At 47.8% G+C, this 15,213-nt stretch overlaps 1 protein-coding gene across 2 annotated transcripts; it reads left to right on the forward strand.

Annotated features, from left to right (window-relative positions):
• Positions 1–956: 956 nt before the first annotated feature.
• On the forward strand, positions 957–12,963 carry Lmo2 (LIM domain only 2). Of its 2 annotated transcripts, none has more exons than XM_037205058.1 (4): positions 957–1,117; positions 1,844–2,063; positions 7,197–7,412; positions 11,967–12,963. In XM_037205058.1, exons 2-4 carry the CDS (start codon positions 2,023–2,025, stop codon positions 12,184–12,186), a joined length of 477 nt encoding a protein of 158 aa, XP_037060953.1. In that variant the 5' UTR covers positions 957–1,117; positions 1,844–2,022; the 3' UTR covers positions 12,187–12,963. The 2 variants fall into 2 exon arrangements, with proteins under 2 accessions (XP_037060953.1, XP_028733741.1); XM_028877908.2 differs by lacking the exon at positions 957–1,117 and adding an exon at positions 1,607–1,716.
• The last annotated feature ends 2,250 nt before the right edge of the window (positions 12,964–15,213 follow it).

A 15,213-nucleotide genomic window follows, 5' to 3' on the forward strand; every position in this document is an offset into this window, starting at 1 on the left:
GGTTTTTTCAAGACAGGGTTTCTCTGTGTAGCTTTGTGCCTTTCCTGGGACTCACTTGGTAGCCCAGGCTGGCCTCGAACTCACAGAGATCCGCCTGGCTCTGCCTCCCGAGTGCTGGGATTAAAGGCGTGCAGCACCACGCCCGGCTCCAGACACAGATTTTAATTATCATCTTCCAGTTCACAAACTTCAGGACATGGAGACAAGTAATGACAGGAATCTGTAGGTAGTGAGTCAGGTTACTACTAGTGAGAATACAAATGCGGATTTGGTTCTGTACGGGGACGTTAAGCATCCAGGGATTCACTTCTGACTGACTTCTGATGGCAGTCATCTTCCAGGGTGAGCTGATCTAGGCTGAAAAAAAAAAATCTTTAAAATGGGGATGAATTACCTATGGCCTTGATAAAACAATGGATTCTGAAAGCACTTGGGGAGTTTTCCTCTTTACAAGCCTCAGGACTGGCATCGTCATAAGCTAACGAGCCTTGAACAATCATTTCTGAACCCAGTTTCAAGGAAGTCAAGGCCCAGGGGAACCCAAGTTTTTCTCCCTGGAAAAGGGGCTAGCTAGAGTCCTCTTCTTCCCTTCTGTATTTCTTTCTCCGTCTAGAACTTGCTTTCATGCTTGAAGGAGAAACCTGAACTCCAGATCAAGCCTGCCTTTTTCGTTGCTTTATATAGGGTAAAATAATAGTTAAGTAATAACTGTAAGATCCTTGATTATTGGAAAGGCACTTCCTCTGGTCCGAGTATTGCGGGCACTTTACAGAGAGGGCAAGCCGAAGCGCTGGAGTCTGCTCTTTGAAAGATGCTGAGGGAGGGAATTCTGTGGCCAGCAGATGGAGAGGAGACCCGGACAGTGTGGTCCCTCCCAGCCACCCTCCCCGCGGGATTAGCTGCCCCTAGCACTGCTCAGGCGCACCCGACGACGCGTGAGGGGCCTGATCGCACAGCTCGCGTCCCCTCTCTGGAGCTCAGTCGCAGTCACAAGCTCGCCGCCAGCAGAGCCGCGCTGTCCCCGGCATCCCAGAGCATCGCGACCCGTGGACCTGGGACCTCGAACCCAAGACGAGCGCGCTCGGGCCAGGCACTAGGAACGCTTGCGTTTCTGCAGGTGCTTATTTCACATTCTTGTCTTTTCTTTCCCGCTGGAGCGGCTGGTTTCAGTCTGAAACCAAAAGGGAAAGGCAGAAGAAGGGGACCCTGAGAAGGACGAATTAGTAGCAGCAGCACAGCTTCTTGCCCCTGGAGAGGTGCTCAGGGGAGACTGCAGTCTCCGAAGCGGGGCCCCTTTAAGAAGCTAAGTCAGTGCTGCTGCTGCTGCTGTTTGGATTGCTAATCCCCAGGAGCCCCGTTTAAAAAAAAAAAAAAAATGGAAAAAAAGGGGAGGGGGCGGGCAGCTGTCTCTTTAAATGTGATTTCCTTCTATTGTATTTGAATCGTGATCAGGAAAAAGGAAATGAAACCAGAGACAGAGGGAAGCTGAGCGAAAATAGACCTTCGCGAGAGAGGAGGGAGCCCGGGGAGAGTCGCGCGGTCCGCTCCCCGCCCCCAGGCCGCCGCCCCCTCTCTGCCCTCGGCGCCCCGACCCCGGCGAAGGTGCGAGGGGCTCGGGGCGGCCGGGCGGAGCCTGCGACTGCGCGCGATCGGGACCGGGCGGCGGCGGCGGCGGCAGCGGCGGCTGTGGTGACGGCAGCGGGACCGGGATGGAAGGTTAAGTCCTGGGCAGCGGCAGCTGCCGCAGCCGCCGGTGGGAGGCCGGGCTGCTCCCCGGCCCCCTGCCTCGGCCGCCGCGCGCCGGGCAGCCGGCTGATTCGCTCTCTCTCTTTGGCGTTTGAAGGGAGCGCGGTGACTGTCCTTGAGCGTGGAGGGGCGAGCTCGCCGGCGGAGCGACCGAGCAAGAGGAGGCGCAGGAGCGGCGGCGCCCGAGCACCCGAGGGGGTCCGAGTCCAGGCAGCCGGCCAGACACGCGCCACAAAGGGAGCGCCCCCGCCACCCGGCACGCCGCCTCCCTCCCCAATGTCCTCGGCCATCGAAAGGAAGAGCCTGGACCCGTCCGAGTAAGTGTGGCGCTTCGGTGCCCGCGCCCTCCCCCCACCGGGTCCCAGGCTAGGAGCGAGGGGCTGGCTTCAGGTACGCGCCCGCAGCGTGCCCTTGGTCCCTCGGTGTCGCAGGGGCTCCCCGTGCCTCTCGGGTGACTCTGGAGACACCGAGAGGGATTGGGCGGCGGAAGCAGTAACAGGGGTCGGTCCCGCGACCCTGCGGGCCGCTCTGGGCTATCTGGAAAGCTCCCCAAACCTTCACCCGGGCCAGAAAGTTTGCCCAGCAGCAGGCACCTGGAGCTCCGAGGCGCAGGTGCAGTGCAAGGAGAGTGGATGGGGGGATTCTGCCTCCTCCCTCGTCACTCCTTTGGGTTCCCTTTCTCTTTGTCCAGTTGTCCCTCTGGAAGAGGGGACACTCCAACAGACCGTTCGAGGGTCCCAGACGGTCTCCTACTCAGCCCCGAGTAGAGCGGCTGCGGTCATTGATGGGGTCCGTCCGTCCACCTGGGAACTGGTTCAGGCCTCCGGAGACTTTTAAAATAGCTAATTCGGAGTTCCTCCGGGTGCATATTCGCCCCTCCCCGGAGTCTTCTAGTGTGGGCATGCGAACCTCGAAAGTTAGTGCACCGGTTTTTTGTTGGTGGCGGTTTTTTCTTAATTTTTTTATTATTTTTTTATTTTTGGTGTGTGTGTGTGTGTGTGTGTGTGTGTGTGTGTGTGTGTGTGTGTGTGTGTGTGTATGTGTTGTTTTGTCTAGGTATATTTTCTGGGGAGCAGGATCCCATTGAACTCTCAGAAGGGCTTGGGGTCAGCGAACCGGAGCTGTAATGAGCTTGTACTGTCTGTTCTCTGAGCTTTGCGCTGGTTTGCAAAGAACATCCCCCATTCGCAGCCCATACCCCAGCCCATTTTCTAGCCTTAACAAGGGCAGCCAGGAATGCTTAAGGTATCATTTTTCTTGTCCACGCAAATGCCCTTTTAAGAGTCATTAGCTGCCTGGTTTTGAGTTTTTATTCCTTTGAAGTCTCCATCTAATCCTTTGAAGGGATTTGTTAACACAAGACCAAAGGAGCTGGTTAATGACTTGTCCATTTGTGCTTTTAAGGAGCATTTGTTTCGGTGGCTTTTTTTTCTTTTCCTGCCTTAAAAGAATTGTGCTTTCCTGCTGAAGTTCCCCTACTCACCTCCCCCCTTTCCATTTCAGCCTTCTGTGGTGTTTATTTACCTGGGTTTTACCCTCAGTCAGCAGCATAAAAACCCAGCATGTTCTCATAAAACACAGGAAGTCCCACGATCCAGCGAGAATATAAACATCACTCTTCAGTCTTGAAGGTTAAGACACCAGCTCAGAAAGGACCTAGATTTGTTGACATAAAGACCAGCTTCCTAAAAATCTCAGGAGAAAAATAACAACCCTTTAGAAAACAAGTCGGTGTCTACAGTTTGTTCCCTTTTAAAAATAAACTTAGCATTACACCTGAGCTCTGAGTTTGCAGAGATCGGACAAGACATCATGCTCCAGGTAAAGGAGCAGGCCAGACAAACTGGTGTTTATTGCTTTCCTATCAGCACAACCTAGCCACTTTATTAGAAGTTGAATCTACAGAGTTCAGCTCCTTAAAAAAAAAAAAAAAGGATTTTTATTGTTAATTGTGTGTGTGTGTGTGTGTGTGTGTGTGTGTGTGTGTGTGTGTGTGTCTGCCCACAGAGGCCAGAGGTGTTGGATCCCCTAGAGCTGGAGTTACAGGTGGTTGTGAGCCACCCATTTTGGATGCAGAGACTCTCACTTGGATCCTCTGGAAGAGCCGAAAACACCCATAATGGCTGAGACATCTCTCCAGCCTGAGGGTTGAGTTCTGTAAAGGAAGTTTTCTCTTTCCAAAGTCTGTGCCTTTTTAACCCCTGAGACTAGAACACAGAAAGGTATCCTAAGGCTGTAATAGTGAGCACCTAGTCCAGGAAGTCCATTGATAGTCCCACAATATGTGCCCAGTAGGAAGGCTGTAACTGAACATGGACAACCAGGTGGGAAATGTCTACAGAACATTTCCCCCTCTTTCTGGGAAATTGCTGAGAAATTTTGCTGAAAATCAAAGCTACCAGGGTACTCTGATATCATGTTCAGGATAGGCTAGTGGCAGGAAAGTCAAATATTAACTTAAGGTGACTCTCATTCAGTCTTTGGCTTGAATTGTTCATCAGAGATAATGTCACATCATCATTAATTACAGAGAGATAGATGGAGCCAGTGTCTTGCCCGGCCCTTATCTGCTCTCAGATAATCATGTCTTTTTCTAGTGTAACTCACTCACCTTGCAGCTGCCTCACTGTGTGCTTGCTCAAAGCCAGCTTGGGTCTTAACCATCCCCTCTCCAAATACAGATCGGTCCTTGCCTAGGCACATGCAAAGGCAGTGTGCACACAGGGAGCCAGAATCCAGGAGCTTAGATGTCCTCTACCAGGCACTTGGGGATCCCGCCTGCCTTCCTGCAGGTCATTTTAACTCTGGGGAGTTTTCTTCCAGATAAGTGCAATTTCTTCTCTTTCAAAGTTGACTGGTAATAACATTAGCATCGAGCATGATGGAGGTTCTGTGTATGTTTTTGAAAGCCTGAAGTAAGACCATGAGCTGTGCAAAAGAAGAGAGTTGATTCTGAATTGGTGTGCTTGAACAGGCCAAGGGTCTTAGTTAACTCTCAGATAGGATGGAAACGCTTCCATATACCCTATAGAAACAAAGACTCTAACGTATTATTAAAACTATATAAGGTCTTAGCCCATCTCACCCATAATTCTATACACACAAGAGGCTGAGGCAGAAGAATGGAAAGTTCCAGTCCAGCCTAGGCAATTTATTGAAATCTTGTCTTAGAATTTAAAAGGAAAGAAAGAGTTTGTAAGCTGCCCCAGCTGCTAGAGATGATTGCTACTAAGCCTGATGACCAGAGTTTGATCCCCAGGCCTCGCATGATAGAAAGAGAGAGCCGACTCCTGAAAGTTGTCCTATGACCTGTGCGTGTACATGCACACTCATGTGCACACGTGCAGCTTTCTGGGGCACCTGCCCTTATGTGTGCATACCTACACACGGACATATTAAAATAAAAATTTAAAAACAATGCAAACACAAAGAGCTGAGAAATACATCTCAGTGGTGGAGCACTTGCTTAACCCGAGTAGGGACCTGGTTTGATCTTAAGCCCTGAAAACAAACAAATAAACAAAAACCCCCAAAATTCGATTTAGTTGTTGTTCTTTTTCCTTAAAGAAACTGGTCTGAGCTTCAAACTTCCTGGTTCTAAAAGAAGGTAATCTTATGTTTTATGCAAAAATGGTGGATTTGGCGTTAGCATTTAGCTAAATATTTACCGTGGATGCTTAATGGTATGAAGGTGTTGGAGTGCCCAATAAATATTCCCCAAGCCTCACTGTCCCTAATTATAATGGGGCTGAATTTCATGGGTACTGGCCAATTAGGCCACAAGGTCACTTGGTAAAAGTGCCAAATAAAAAGAAGAGGAACAGACTTATCACCCCAGGGTACCCAAGAGAACCCCACTGGGCATTTCACAGTAGGAATGAAATCCAATTTTTAAAATTAAAACAACAACAACAACAGCAAAACAACTAGTTTTTTTTAAAGTAGGTTTTATCTGAATAAGGTTCCAGAGAGCACTGGTTAATTATTACAAATCAGCAAGCATTAAGCTGTGCCGTCTATTTGATGTCGCAATCATTTCTTCCACGTCCATTTTCTCTCAGAAAAGTTATTTCTTCTTATCTAAAAACAGAAGTATTTAGGTTCTAGGAAAGTGAAGCAAGCAGAAGGCCCTATGTATGACTTTAAAACAATTTTGTACATTTATTTTAGTGTGTGTGTGTGTGTGTGTGTGTGTGTGTGTGTCTGTCTGTCTGTCTGTCTGTCTGTCTGTGTCTGTGTGCATGGGTACACAAGTAGAAGTCAGAGGACAACCTGCCAGAATTGGCTCTTTCCTTCCACACTGTGGATCCCGGGGATCCACATCAGATCATCAGACTTGACAGCAAGCAGCCTTACCTCTGAAGCCATCCTTTAAAGGAAAAGGACACATCCTTCAGCTCACTGTGAACTAACTCCCTAGATTGAGATTTTGGTATCAATTTAATCGCTTTTCAATCTCTTTGAGACCGTTGTTTGTCTCTTTCTCCACTTTCCTTACTAATTTAACTTTATTCAAAACACTTTTACTATTGTAAAAAAAAAAAAGAAGTATGTGAAGAAAGAAAAATCTGATCGATGTCCTCTATCTGTTTAACAGCAGTATTGTATTCTAGGTTTCTTTGCAAAGGTTCGTTCAGATCTAATATTCTTTTGTTGTTTTGAGACAGAGTCTAATGTAGCCCTGGGCCTCTTGCTGATGATGAGCTTGAGATCCTGATCCTCCAGCTTCCACCTCTGGGTTGGCTGGGATTGAATCCCCACTTTAGGTAGTACTGGAGACTTGAACCTAGGACCTCTGATAGAGCAAAATCTCTAGCCAAAGATTCATGCAGAATTTCAAATGAAATAATTAGATATTGATGGAATTTTTTAGTTTGGGAAGAGAAGGCAACCTAATACAATTTTGATTGCTCTCTCCTTCCTTCTCTCCCTTTGAGTCTGTGCACTGGAAAGGGCTGCAGCAGCGTGAACTCAACAGATTATCGTAGATCCTTAGCCCATTGGGTCATCAGATGCTTTGACTGTGAGCAGCTCCGTTGGTCCCAAGTATGTTCTCTGGGGTTTGGCAGTGCTTATGTCCTGGGTACCAAAGAAGAAAAGGAGGGAAATCTGGGAAGACAGAAGAGAGGGGAAAGGTGAAAGAGATCCGAGGGGCCCACAACAGTGATGGAATACTGCCAAGGGCACAGCGCCACCTGCAGGTGCCTTGGACACCTTCAGGTATCCTGTCTGAATTTTCAAATGTTAGGGTCTCTCTCTAGCTTGCTCCCTCCCATCCTCATTCGAGGTTGGCTGTGTCTCTGCAGTATGAGGTAGGGAGTCCTTTCTCCTAGAATTGATGGAAGGCAGTGGAGTGAGGTCCCCCATTTGGAATAGAGCTGTTCCCTGGACCTTGCCTTTCTTCTGTGAGTTTATTTATCCCTAATGCTTGGCCTCCTCCTCCTCCTCAGGGAACCAGTGGATGAGGTGCTGCAGATACCCCCATCCCTGCTGACATGTGGCGGCTGCCAGCAGAACATAGGGGACCGCTACTTCCTGAAAGCCATCGACCAGTACTGGCATGAGGATTGCCTCAGCTGTGACCTCTGTGGGTGCCGGCTGGGAGAGGTGGGGCGGCGCCTTTACTACAAGCTGGGACGGAAGTTGTGCAGGAGAGACTATCTCAGGTACCTTCGTCACACTGCTGGGGCCCATCTGGGTTTGAACACATGGTCTCTAGCTCCTGCTCTGGCCCTGAGGTGCTTGCCCAAGGAGGCTAGGCCATGGAGGCTGAGCCTTAGCCGCCTCAGCACAGGAGCTGTGAGCTCTTCCTCCGCTACAGCCAGGTTCGCAGAGATACATCCCTGTGTGGTAAACCACTAGTGTCTTTAAAGGTAAGAGAAGAATAAACACAGAATTCAGAATAAGGACAAAATTCTGGGGATATACCAAAGGATCGGGTGTGGGGAAGTATACATGGGGAAACATGGGAGCTGGGGGTAGGGCGAGAGTTCATTTATAAGTTTCGGGGTGGGTTCTTAAGACCTCATTTTAATACCCAATAAACATATGCATATATTTAGCTATTCTTTTTCATGACTCCAATATTATTGATAAGGACTTTTACAATAACCATCTTTTCTTGCTAATGAGCTCCAAGCACTGAGTCTCATAGCCAGAAGGTGGCATTCAGTAGCTATAAAGGGTGAAGGCCCTGGAGTCAGGAGGTTTGAGTCGTCATAGCCTCCTTGCTTCCTAGTGCTATGACCTTGGCAAGGGACACAAGCCTCTATATCCTGGCTGTAAAATGGGGGTAGTGATTGTAGTTACTTCTAAGGTTAAAATAATACAAATGAAGTGCTTGAGTCGGTACATGGCTGAAGAAATAGATGCTAGCTGATGTCGCAAATTATTTTCCAATATAATGGACACGGAGATGGGAGCGTGGAAGGGTGAAATGGGATGTGTACAAGGTCAAGTGAGGCAGGAACATTTCTCCTGACCTGGGGCATACCCTCCTCCATGTGAGCGTGCTGGCACCCAGTGGGTGTCTGCCTGGCATGCTCTGGCATCTCTAGCTTCTTCTCCATCAGCACTGGAGGTAACTCTGCGCCCTGTCCTGTCGGATCCACTCAGCTGTTGAGCTGCCAGTTCTTTGTTGCTGACTGTGGCAGAGGGGCCACCCGGCATGCAGCCCTGGTGTATTAGGACCATCTAGGCCGTGGAAGAAGCTCTTTCAGACTCCAGTGCCCCCGGCTGCTGGGGTGGCTCTTCCATCCTGTACTTGTTCTCAGGGCATCGCACATGAGAAATAAAAACAAAACCGCTGGTTAATTCTGCAGTCGGAGGAAGCTTATCTGGTCCCCTGAAGACTGAGTTCGCTTTTACATGCCTGCATTCTTCGATGGAAATCATTGTAAATTCAGTGGCTTTTTGGCAAAAAGAAAAGAGAGCGAGTAGGTCTGACTACAATTTTGTTGAATTTCTTTCTTTTTTAAGTCATAAGAAAATAGAACAGAGATAAATACAGACCTGGTTTTACTCACCCCAGGTCTGCCAAATCAGTCAGAAAGCAGCTGGGTAAATGATTCCCACTGGGCCCTGCCTCCATCCCTGTCCAATCATTTGAATCTTATTAAATGAAGTCAGATACAGTAAGGTCAAAAGAGCCGATTCCTCCCTATCTCCACGGTTTTATAGAACATTCAGGAAGAAAGGCAGCGCTGCCTGGGCGTGTTAATCTTTTCCATTTTCAAAAAGGAGAGGAAAAAAATAGTCTGGGAGAGCCCAGTGTTAATTAACTTGTGTCTTGGTGACACGAAATAATTCTTCTCCCTGCTACATTCCCAGGCAACATGTTAATTAACTCTGCATTAGTGCAGACGTTCTCAGCCACCCTTTAATATTTATATTATTGTTATTAAAATGGGCAGCAGAAAGCTTAAGGCGCTGCTGACACCTCTTGACAGAGGAGGGATTTTTTTTTTTCTTTTTCATCTTCAGGGATGGTCCATTAGCCGTGGGCTTGTTTACTTCAATTCTTTGGCATATCTGGTGCTGATTTCACAGGGTAAGTTCAGAATGATTCAGTGGTCCTCCAGTGAGGTCCAGTCGCTCTCTCAAGAACAGCTTCTCCCCATGATTCTTGAATGGTCAACTACCTTCTAGTCCTTTTAAGACATTCAACCTCAAATATCCGGGCCCTCAGCTCAAACCTGCGACTGTTACATTGCGTTGTATGCAGCTGTTTACGTAGGTGCCCAGCCCAGATCCCCATGGATCCAGTTTTCACGAACTTTTATATAGGGCAATCCCCTCTAGCCTATAACGTTTCAACAACTGGCTCTACATCTTGCCAGCACCTGTTGTAGCCAGAAATATGCAGCCTCACCAGACCCTGGTGCCAATGACACATATTTCAGGGGAGTCCCAAATCCCTGCAGCTTAGAGGGATTGCAAAGCCCCGTGGAGATAGGACTTATACTTCAGGGGTCCCCAGACATGGGGCCAAAGCTCCCTCTGAGTCTGTGCCCCCTGAGATTGCTGCTCCACTCCTTTCCCTCTTTCCCACTCCCCCAAGGACATCATAAATCACTTGAATGTAAATCCTCGCCTGTGGTCTGCTTCTGGGCTATCCGCCCAAGGCGGCGGATTCTCTGAGCCAGGGATTAGTACACACGTTAAGTGTCAAGTCCTGGCTTATTTTCGTTACTATTAGCATCTTGGAGTTCCTGGTTTGGAATGGATTGCCAAGACCTTTGCCTCTACTCCTGGCCTTACAGTGTAAGACACAGAAGCCTGGAGAGGACATGTCATTCGCTCAGGTCACCTAGCTAGTTAGAGGTGACTCTGGGACCTGAGCTTATCTCCAAAACGTTAGTCCTTTGTCCTTTCATTAGCCGCCTGATGTGTGGTAATTTGCTTCCTGACTTCCCTTTAATAAGCTCCCTCCTTCCTTAAGGATCTCACACCTCAGGCAGTCGGATTCATTCCGTGCACACTGTTTTCTCGGTTATGTGTCTCTGCTCAGCTCCAAACTTAACTCACTGAGAGGTCGGGGCGCCAGAACGTACTTTCTGCTCTGTGACCTCCAGTGTGGCAGTTACCTCAGCTCCACCATTGCTCCGGGGGGATAGTGTTCTCCGCCACCGATGAGTCTGCTTCCCACACAGGAAGTGGGATCCAGAAGAGAGATGAACTTCGCCCCTGCTGCTGCTGGGCTTGCCCTCTGGTCACAGACCCCTCTTATAGGCCGTTCGTTCTGGTCAAATGTTGCCAACTTTGGTAACTGCCTTTACGCCCCTTATAGCCTCTTAGGATGCACCAGTCGATCCTCTCATTTTGTGAGCTGCTGAGAACGTCTCATGAGAACACGCATTTACCGGAAATGGTCACAAAGGCTCTATGTGGAAGCCACAAGCTGACGTGCTGTGTCCCAAGCCCCACATGAAAATGCCCCTGCAGCAGCAGTTGGGAGCACCCTTGGGATGTGTTCACGTAGCCAGTGTTGGCTCGGTTGTTGGTCTCTGATGCTCTGACACGCCCTAGGTGTTGCACTAACACCAGAGCAAGGTAGCCACTAGGGTGGCTCGGAGAAATCCAAATCCACCTTCTGGCCTTTGTCCTGGTGTTCTTCTGTTCTCACAGGCAGGCTCCTTTTTAAACTTTAGCCGTCGTTAGATTCATTAGCACACAGTCTGCTGGGCCTTCTCTTGTGTGTCTCCATCAGGTATAGGGATAGCTGAGAATTCGTGTTTCTAACAAGTTCCTGGATGCTACTGAGATGCTGCTAGTCCCTGGACCAGCTCACTGAGAACCACTGCACTGGTTCCTACCGAGTCGCCTCTCCCAACCCCCACACGAAATGTAGCCTAAGTGGCTGATGCACTGTGGCTAAGGAGAAACTTGATTTAGGTGTGAGCAAAGTGATCTCTCCAGAGAGCCAGGCTAGGGGGACAGGAGGAGCATGAATGAAGATCTTCTGTGCATCATGGAGAGATGCTGTTTGTCCTCTGGGTCTCTGAGGCATGATTAGTGGGACCACGTGTCTCCTGGGATACTCCTGTCTCCTGGCAGCTGGGGCTCCAATGAATGGTCATGTGGACATGGACTTTGCAGCTTGAGAGAGATGACTCAAGGCACACTTCCCAGTGGGTGAAATTAGTGTCTGTTGATGTTATAAAATTGGGAGCTCACAATGACGCCCATTTTATTGCATTCCTGGTGAGTTACCCCTCCAGGTCCTACTTTCTACTGAGAAAGTTCCTCTGGGGAAGGACATGTACTGTATGCCTAACTTCTTGTCACAAGTCACTTCAGTGCATCTCTTCCATAGCTGGTCCACGAAGCCTAGAGGCATGGATAAAAGCAGGAAAGACTCAGGGAAGAGAGGAACACCAGAAAACAAAATGCCACACTGTTACCCAGCCTACCCTCTCTGCTTTCAAGGAAAGATTTGTGGGCTGTCATCTGGGTTCAGCTTTTTTTTTATTATTTTATTTTTTATTTTTATTTTGAGATAGCATATCACTGTGTATTCCAGTTCTGCTTAGAACTTGCCATCCTCCTGCCTCAGCCTCCTGAGTACTGAGATTACAGATGTGTGCCACTGTATCTGACTAGGTCCAGCTTTTCCTGGCTTTGTGGAATCCTGATAGACAGAGCCAACCAAACCTCCAATCCCTTCTGTTTGTTTTCCTTGCTCCATCTCTCAGCTTTTTCTACCCCCTGTTTTGCCCCAGGCTTTTTGGTCAAGATGGTCTCTGCGCTTCCTGTGACAAGCGGATCCGTGCCTATGAGATGACGATGCGGGTGAAGGACAAAGTGTACCACCTGGAGTGTTTCAAGTGTGCTGCCTGTCAGAAGCACTTCTGTGTTGGTGACAGATACCTGCTCATCAACTCCGACATAGTGTGTGAACAAGACATCTACGAGTGGACTAAGATCAATGGGATGATCTAAGCCAGAGCCGGCACCTTTGGGGAGGTGTTCTGTGGAAACACTGTCTCAGTGGGGGCTTCATGCTTAGGCACTTTGGGAACGTGAGGGTGGGCGAGGCATTTCTTAGGAGATTGTGGACTCTCCTTGGGCACTAAGACATAGCATCCACATGACATACTGCAAAGGCCAGGACTTCGGTGACAAAGGGAGCAGCCCTTAGAGAGAATTTATTGTCACAGACTCTCCATAGGAACTGACAAGATTAGTGGAGGAAATAGTTGGGGACCAGCATGCACTGTGCCATCATGATGGGTCTTCCCAGATAGGCAGTGCTGGGTAGAGATTAGGAGTGACCGTGGCGCTTATGGACTAGAGGTGTGCAATTAATTTCTTCCTGGCTTTGGAACTACCCTATTCCAGCCACTGTCCTTCACACTAGGAAAGGAAAGAGAGAAGAGTAGTCTTTCTTTTTTTTTCTTGGTCACCTTCCCATGGCCTAAAGCTTTGGAGCCAGGGGAAACTGCATGGAAATACATTTCAGTTGGGAATGAAATACACATCTTTCAATCAAACAAATATTTAAAGCAATGTTGATGAATCACTGTTTTTAGACACCTTCATTTTGAGGTGAGGCACCCCCACAGATTGTTTCTATATAAATGTAAATCTTAAGAAGTCAAAGTTGTTCAACTATTTTATTATCTTAGATTATATCAAAGTATTTGTTGTGTGTCATTAAAAAGAAAAAAAAAAAGACCTTGATTCTGAAGACAATAAAAATGACAAGCTAAAATGCAATGTTGTTGATGTGAAATGACTTACATTTTGAACTAGCAGGGAAATGGTTTGCTTTTTTCCTCTCAGAAAGGTGAAGTAAATAAGCAATTTATTTCTAGGTCAAATAAAAGCTTCCATTTATTGCAAGGGTTTATATGAGGTTTATATAGGTTTCTGTATTACGGGCAATTATATAACAGGCCATCACACAGCTCAGAGGGATGTAGAATAATTAAGTTGTTATTGTAAATGTGCATTTCACTCTGGCATTGTGTGGACTGAGTGGAAGGCAGCAAGATCATTGCCTTTGGGAAACTTGTAACCTAGAAAGCACACAAATACATAAAATAGATCCCCTTTGGGAGAGAAGGTAATTACCTGGCTTGAAATGTGGCGAAGATGCTGAGCTTGACATTTCTATTTTCCAAGATGTGTGTCTCAGGGTGTTTTATGACAAGTGGTTAAGAGGACCTTACTTAGAGGATTTAAAGCTGGCACCTCAGCTTGCATGTTCACCTGCACCCCCCATCTGGGGCGTGATCTGACTTCAAGCGCCACCTGCTGGTCATTTCTCAACCTACTCATCCAAGGGTGTCCCAGGGAATGACAGATCTCTGATATACTTTCAATTCTTTCATAAAACCATTGGCAAACACCAGTGAGTCTAGATGTGTTTAATTATCAAGATGTCAGAAACATGCAGCTAAAGCTATGTTTAATTAACTTGAAAGTGCTCTAACGTCTCTGCCATTGAAGCCTTTGTCTTTAATTCTAGAGGAGGAATCGTGAAGCAATGTCTCTCTTGGCCTGTAAAATGCTCAAAGTGCTTGGGAGATCTGACTGCTCAAGGTGGCCTATTTAAGACGAGTCCAATTATATGGGATCGCAGCCTAGGTGGCCAGCAGGTGCTCCTGGGGAGGAGCTCTAACTTTGCAGTTCCCAGACTACAGTCGCTGAGCCGGGTTATCTGCATCACTGTGAACTTGCTGGAAATAGACTCTGGGACCCAGCCCCAAACACACAGAAACAGACACTCAGCAGGGGGCTGCCGGTCCTAGAACAGGCTCTGAGGGGTGATTCTGACTCATGCTCTGAAGTCTAAAAACGGCTATTTTACATCCTCTCCCAGCTCGCAGGATCGTGCACTCTAACTTGTTAGTGTTCAGTATGTGACATGAAGGCTAACCACTGAGGAATTCACACATGCAGACAAACTGCTTAGCCAAGGGCCTGAGATATACTGAGAGATACTGAGAATGCTCCCTGTCCTCATTCAGCTAACAGCTGCCTTGCTCTTCATCTAACATCAATCAAATCCAGTCTAACATGTTTGTGAATCTGTGTTGTTCTGTTTAATTATATCTAGTTGAATATGGCAGTGAGATTGTAAGAACGGAGGATTCATATCCAAAGACTAAAATATAAGACATTCCCACTTTGCTCACAGTGCTAAACACGGTATTCACTCATGTAAAGTGCATCAAGATGAGCTGAACCTCTATTTCTAACCCAGGCTGGTTCTGAACTTACAATGCTTCTTCTTCTTACTCCTGAGTGCTCATATTGTAGACATCCCATCACACCTGGCTACACCCATAATAAATCAAAATAAAATGATCTTTGTCTGGATACTGTATTGTATTATTGCTCACCTCCAATTCTAGTTCCGCTCATGGTAAGATTTAAGAGGTAATCAGCCTAGACCTTCACCATCCCACAACATGATCATGGAGGCCCCCTCTGTTCCCTTTTTTTTTTTTTTTTTTTTTTACTATATTTATTTATTCTTTTGTGTACTCTCTGGTGCCACGGTGTACATGTGGAGGTAAGAGGAGCTCTAGGGAATCAGTTGTCTCCTGCCACCTTATAGGATCTGGAGAATGAACTCAGCTCATTGGACCTGGGCAATCACCTCTGTGCACTGAGCCATCTGGCCAGCCCTTATGGGTACATAAGCAGAGTGTTTGCCGAAAGCCACCCCAGGGACTCCGATACCTAACCCCTAACTGACTGCAGAGCAAGAGACGACAGGCCATCTCCCAGAGCCTCCCCCGGTAGTCCTGGTCTGAATGTGTCACTGTTCGGTCCAGACCCAGGGTAAGGGAGCTGGGCAGCGTCCCTTCCCTGGCCTACACCTTGACCCATCAGGTTCCTGGAGGTGTTTTTCCTCTCCCCTCAGGCATGTCCTCTGTTGGGAAGCAGCTTCTTCCTTTGCTCCAGTAACTCAAACTACATTTCTCAGGAAGGCTTGGGCTCCCAGCCGACTGGAAC

Source organism: Peromyscus leucopus, chromosome 4 (genome assembly GCF_004664715.2).
Source record: "Peromyscus leucopus breed LL Stock chromosome 4, UCI_PerLeu_2.1, whole genome shotgun sequence".
In the NCBI taxonomy this organism is placed as follows: domain Eukaryota; kingdom Metazoa; phylum Chordata; class Mammalia; order Rodentia; family Cricetidae; genus Peromyscus; species Peromyscus leucopus.

What these genes read in the sequence shown, in the direction of transcription:
- Lmo2 (XM_028877908.2), top strand. An exon ending in AAGAGCCTGGACCCGTCCGA is followed by an intron (nt 2,064 to 7,196) that starts GTAAGTGTGGCG and finishes CCTCCTCCTCAG; the next exon opens with GGAACCAGTGGATGAGGTGC. An exon ending in TGCAGGAGAGACTATCTCAG is followed by an intron (nt 7,413 to 11,966) that starts GTACCTTCGTCA and finishes GTTTTGCCCCAG; the next exon opens with GCTTTTTGGTCAAGATGGTC.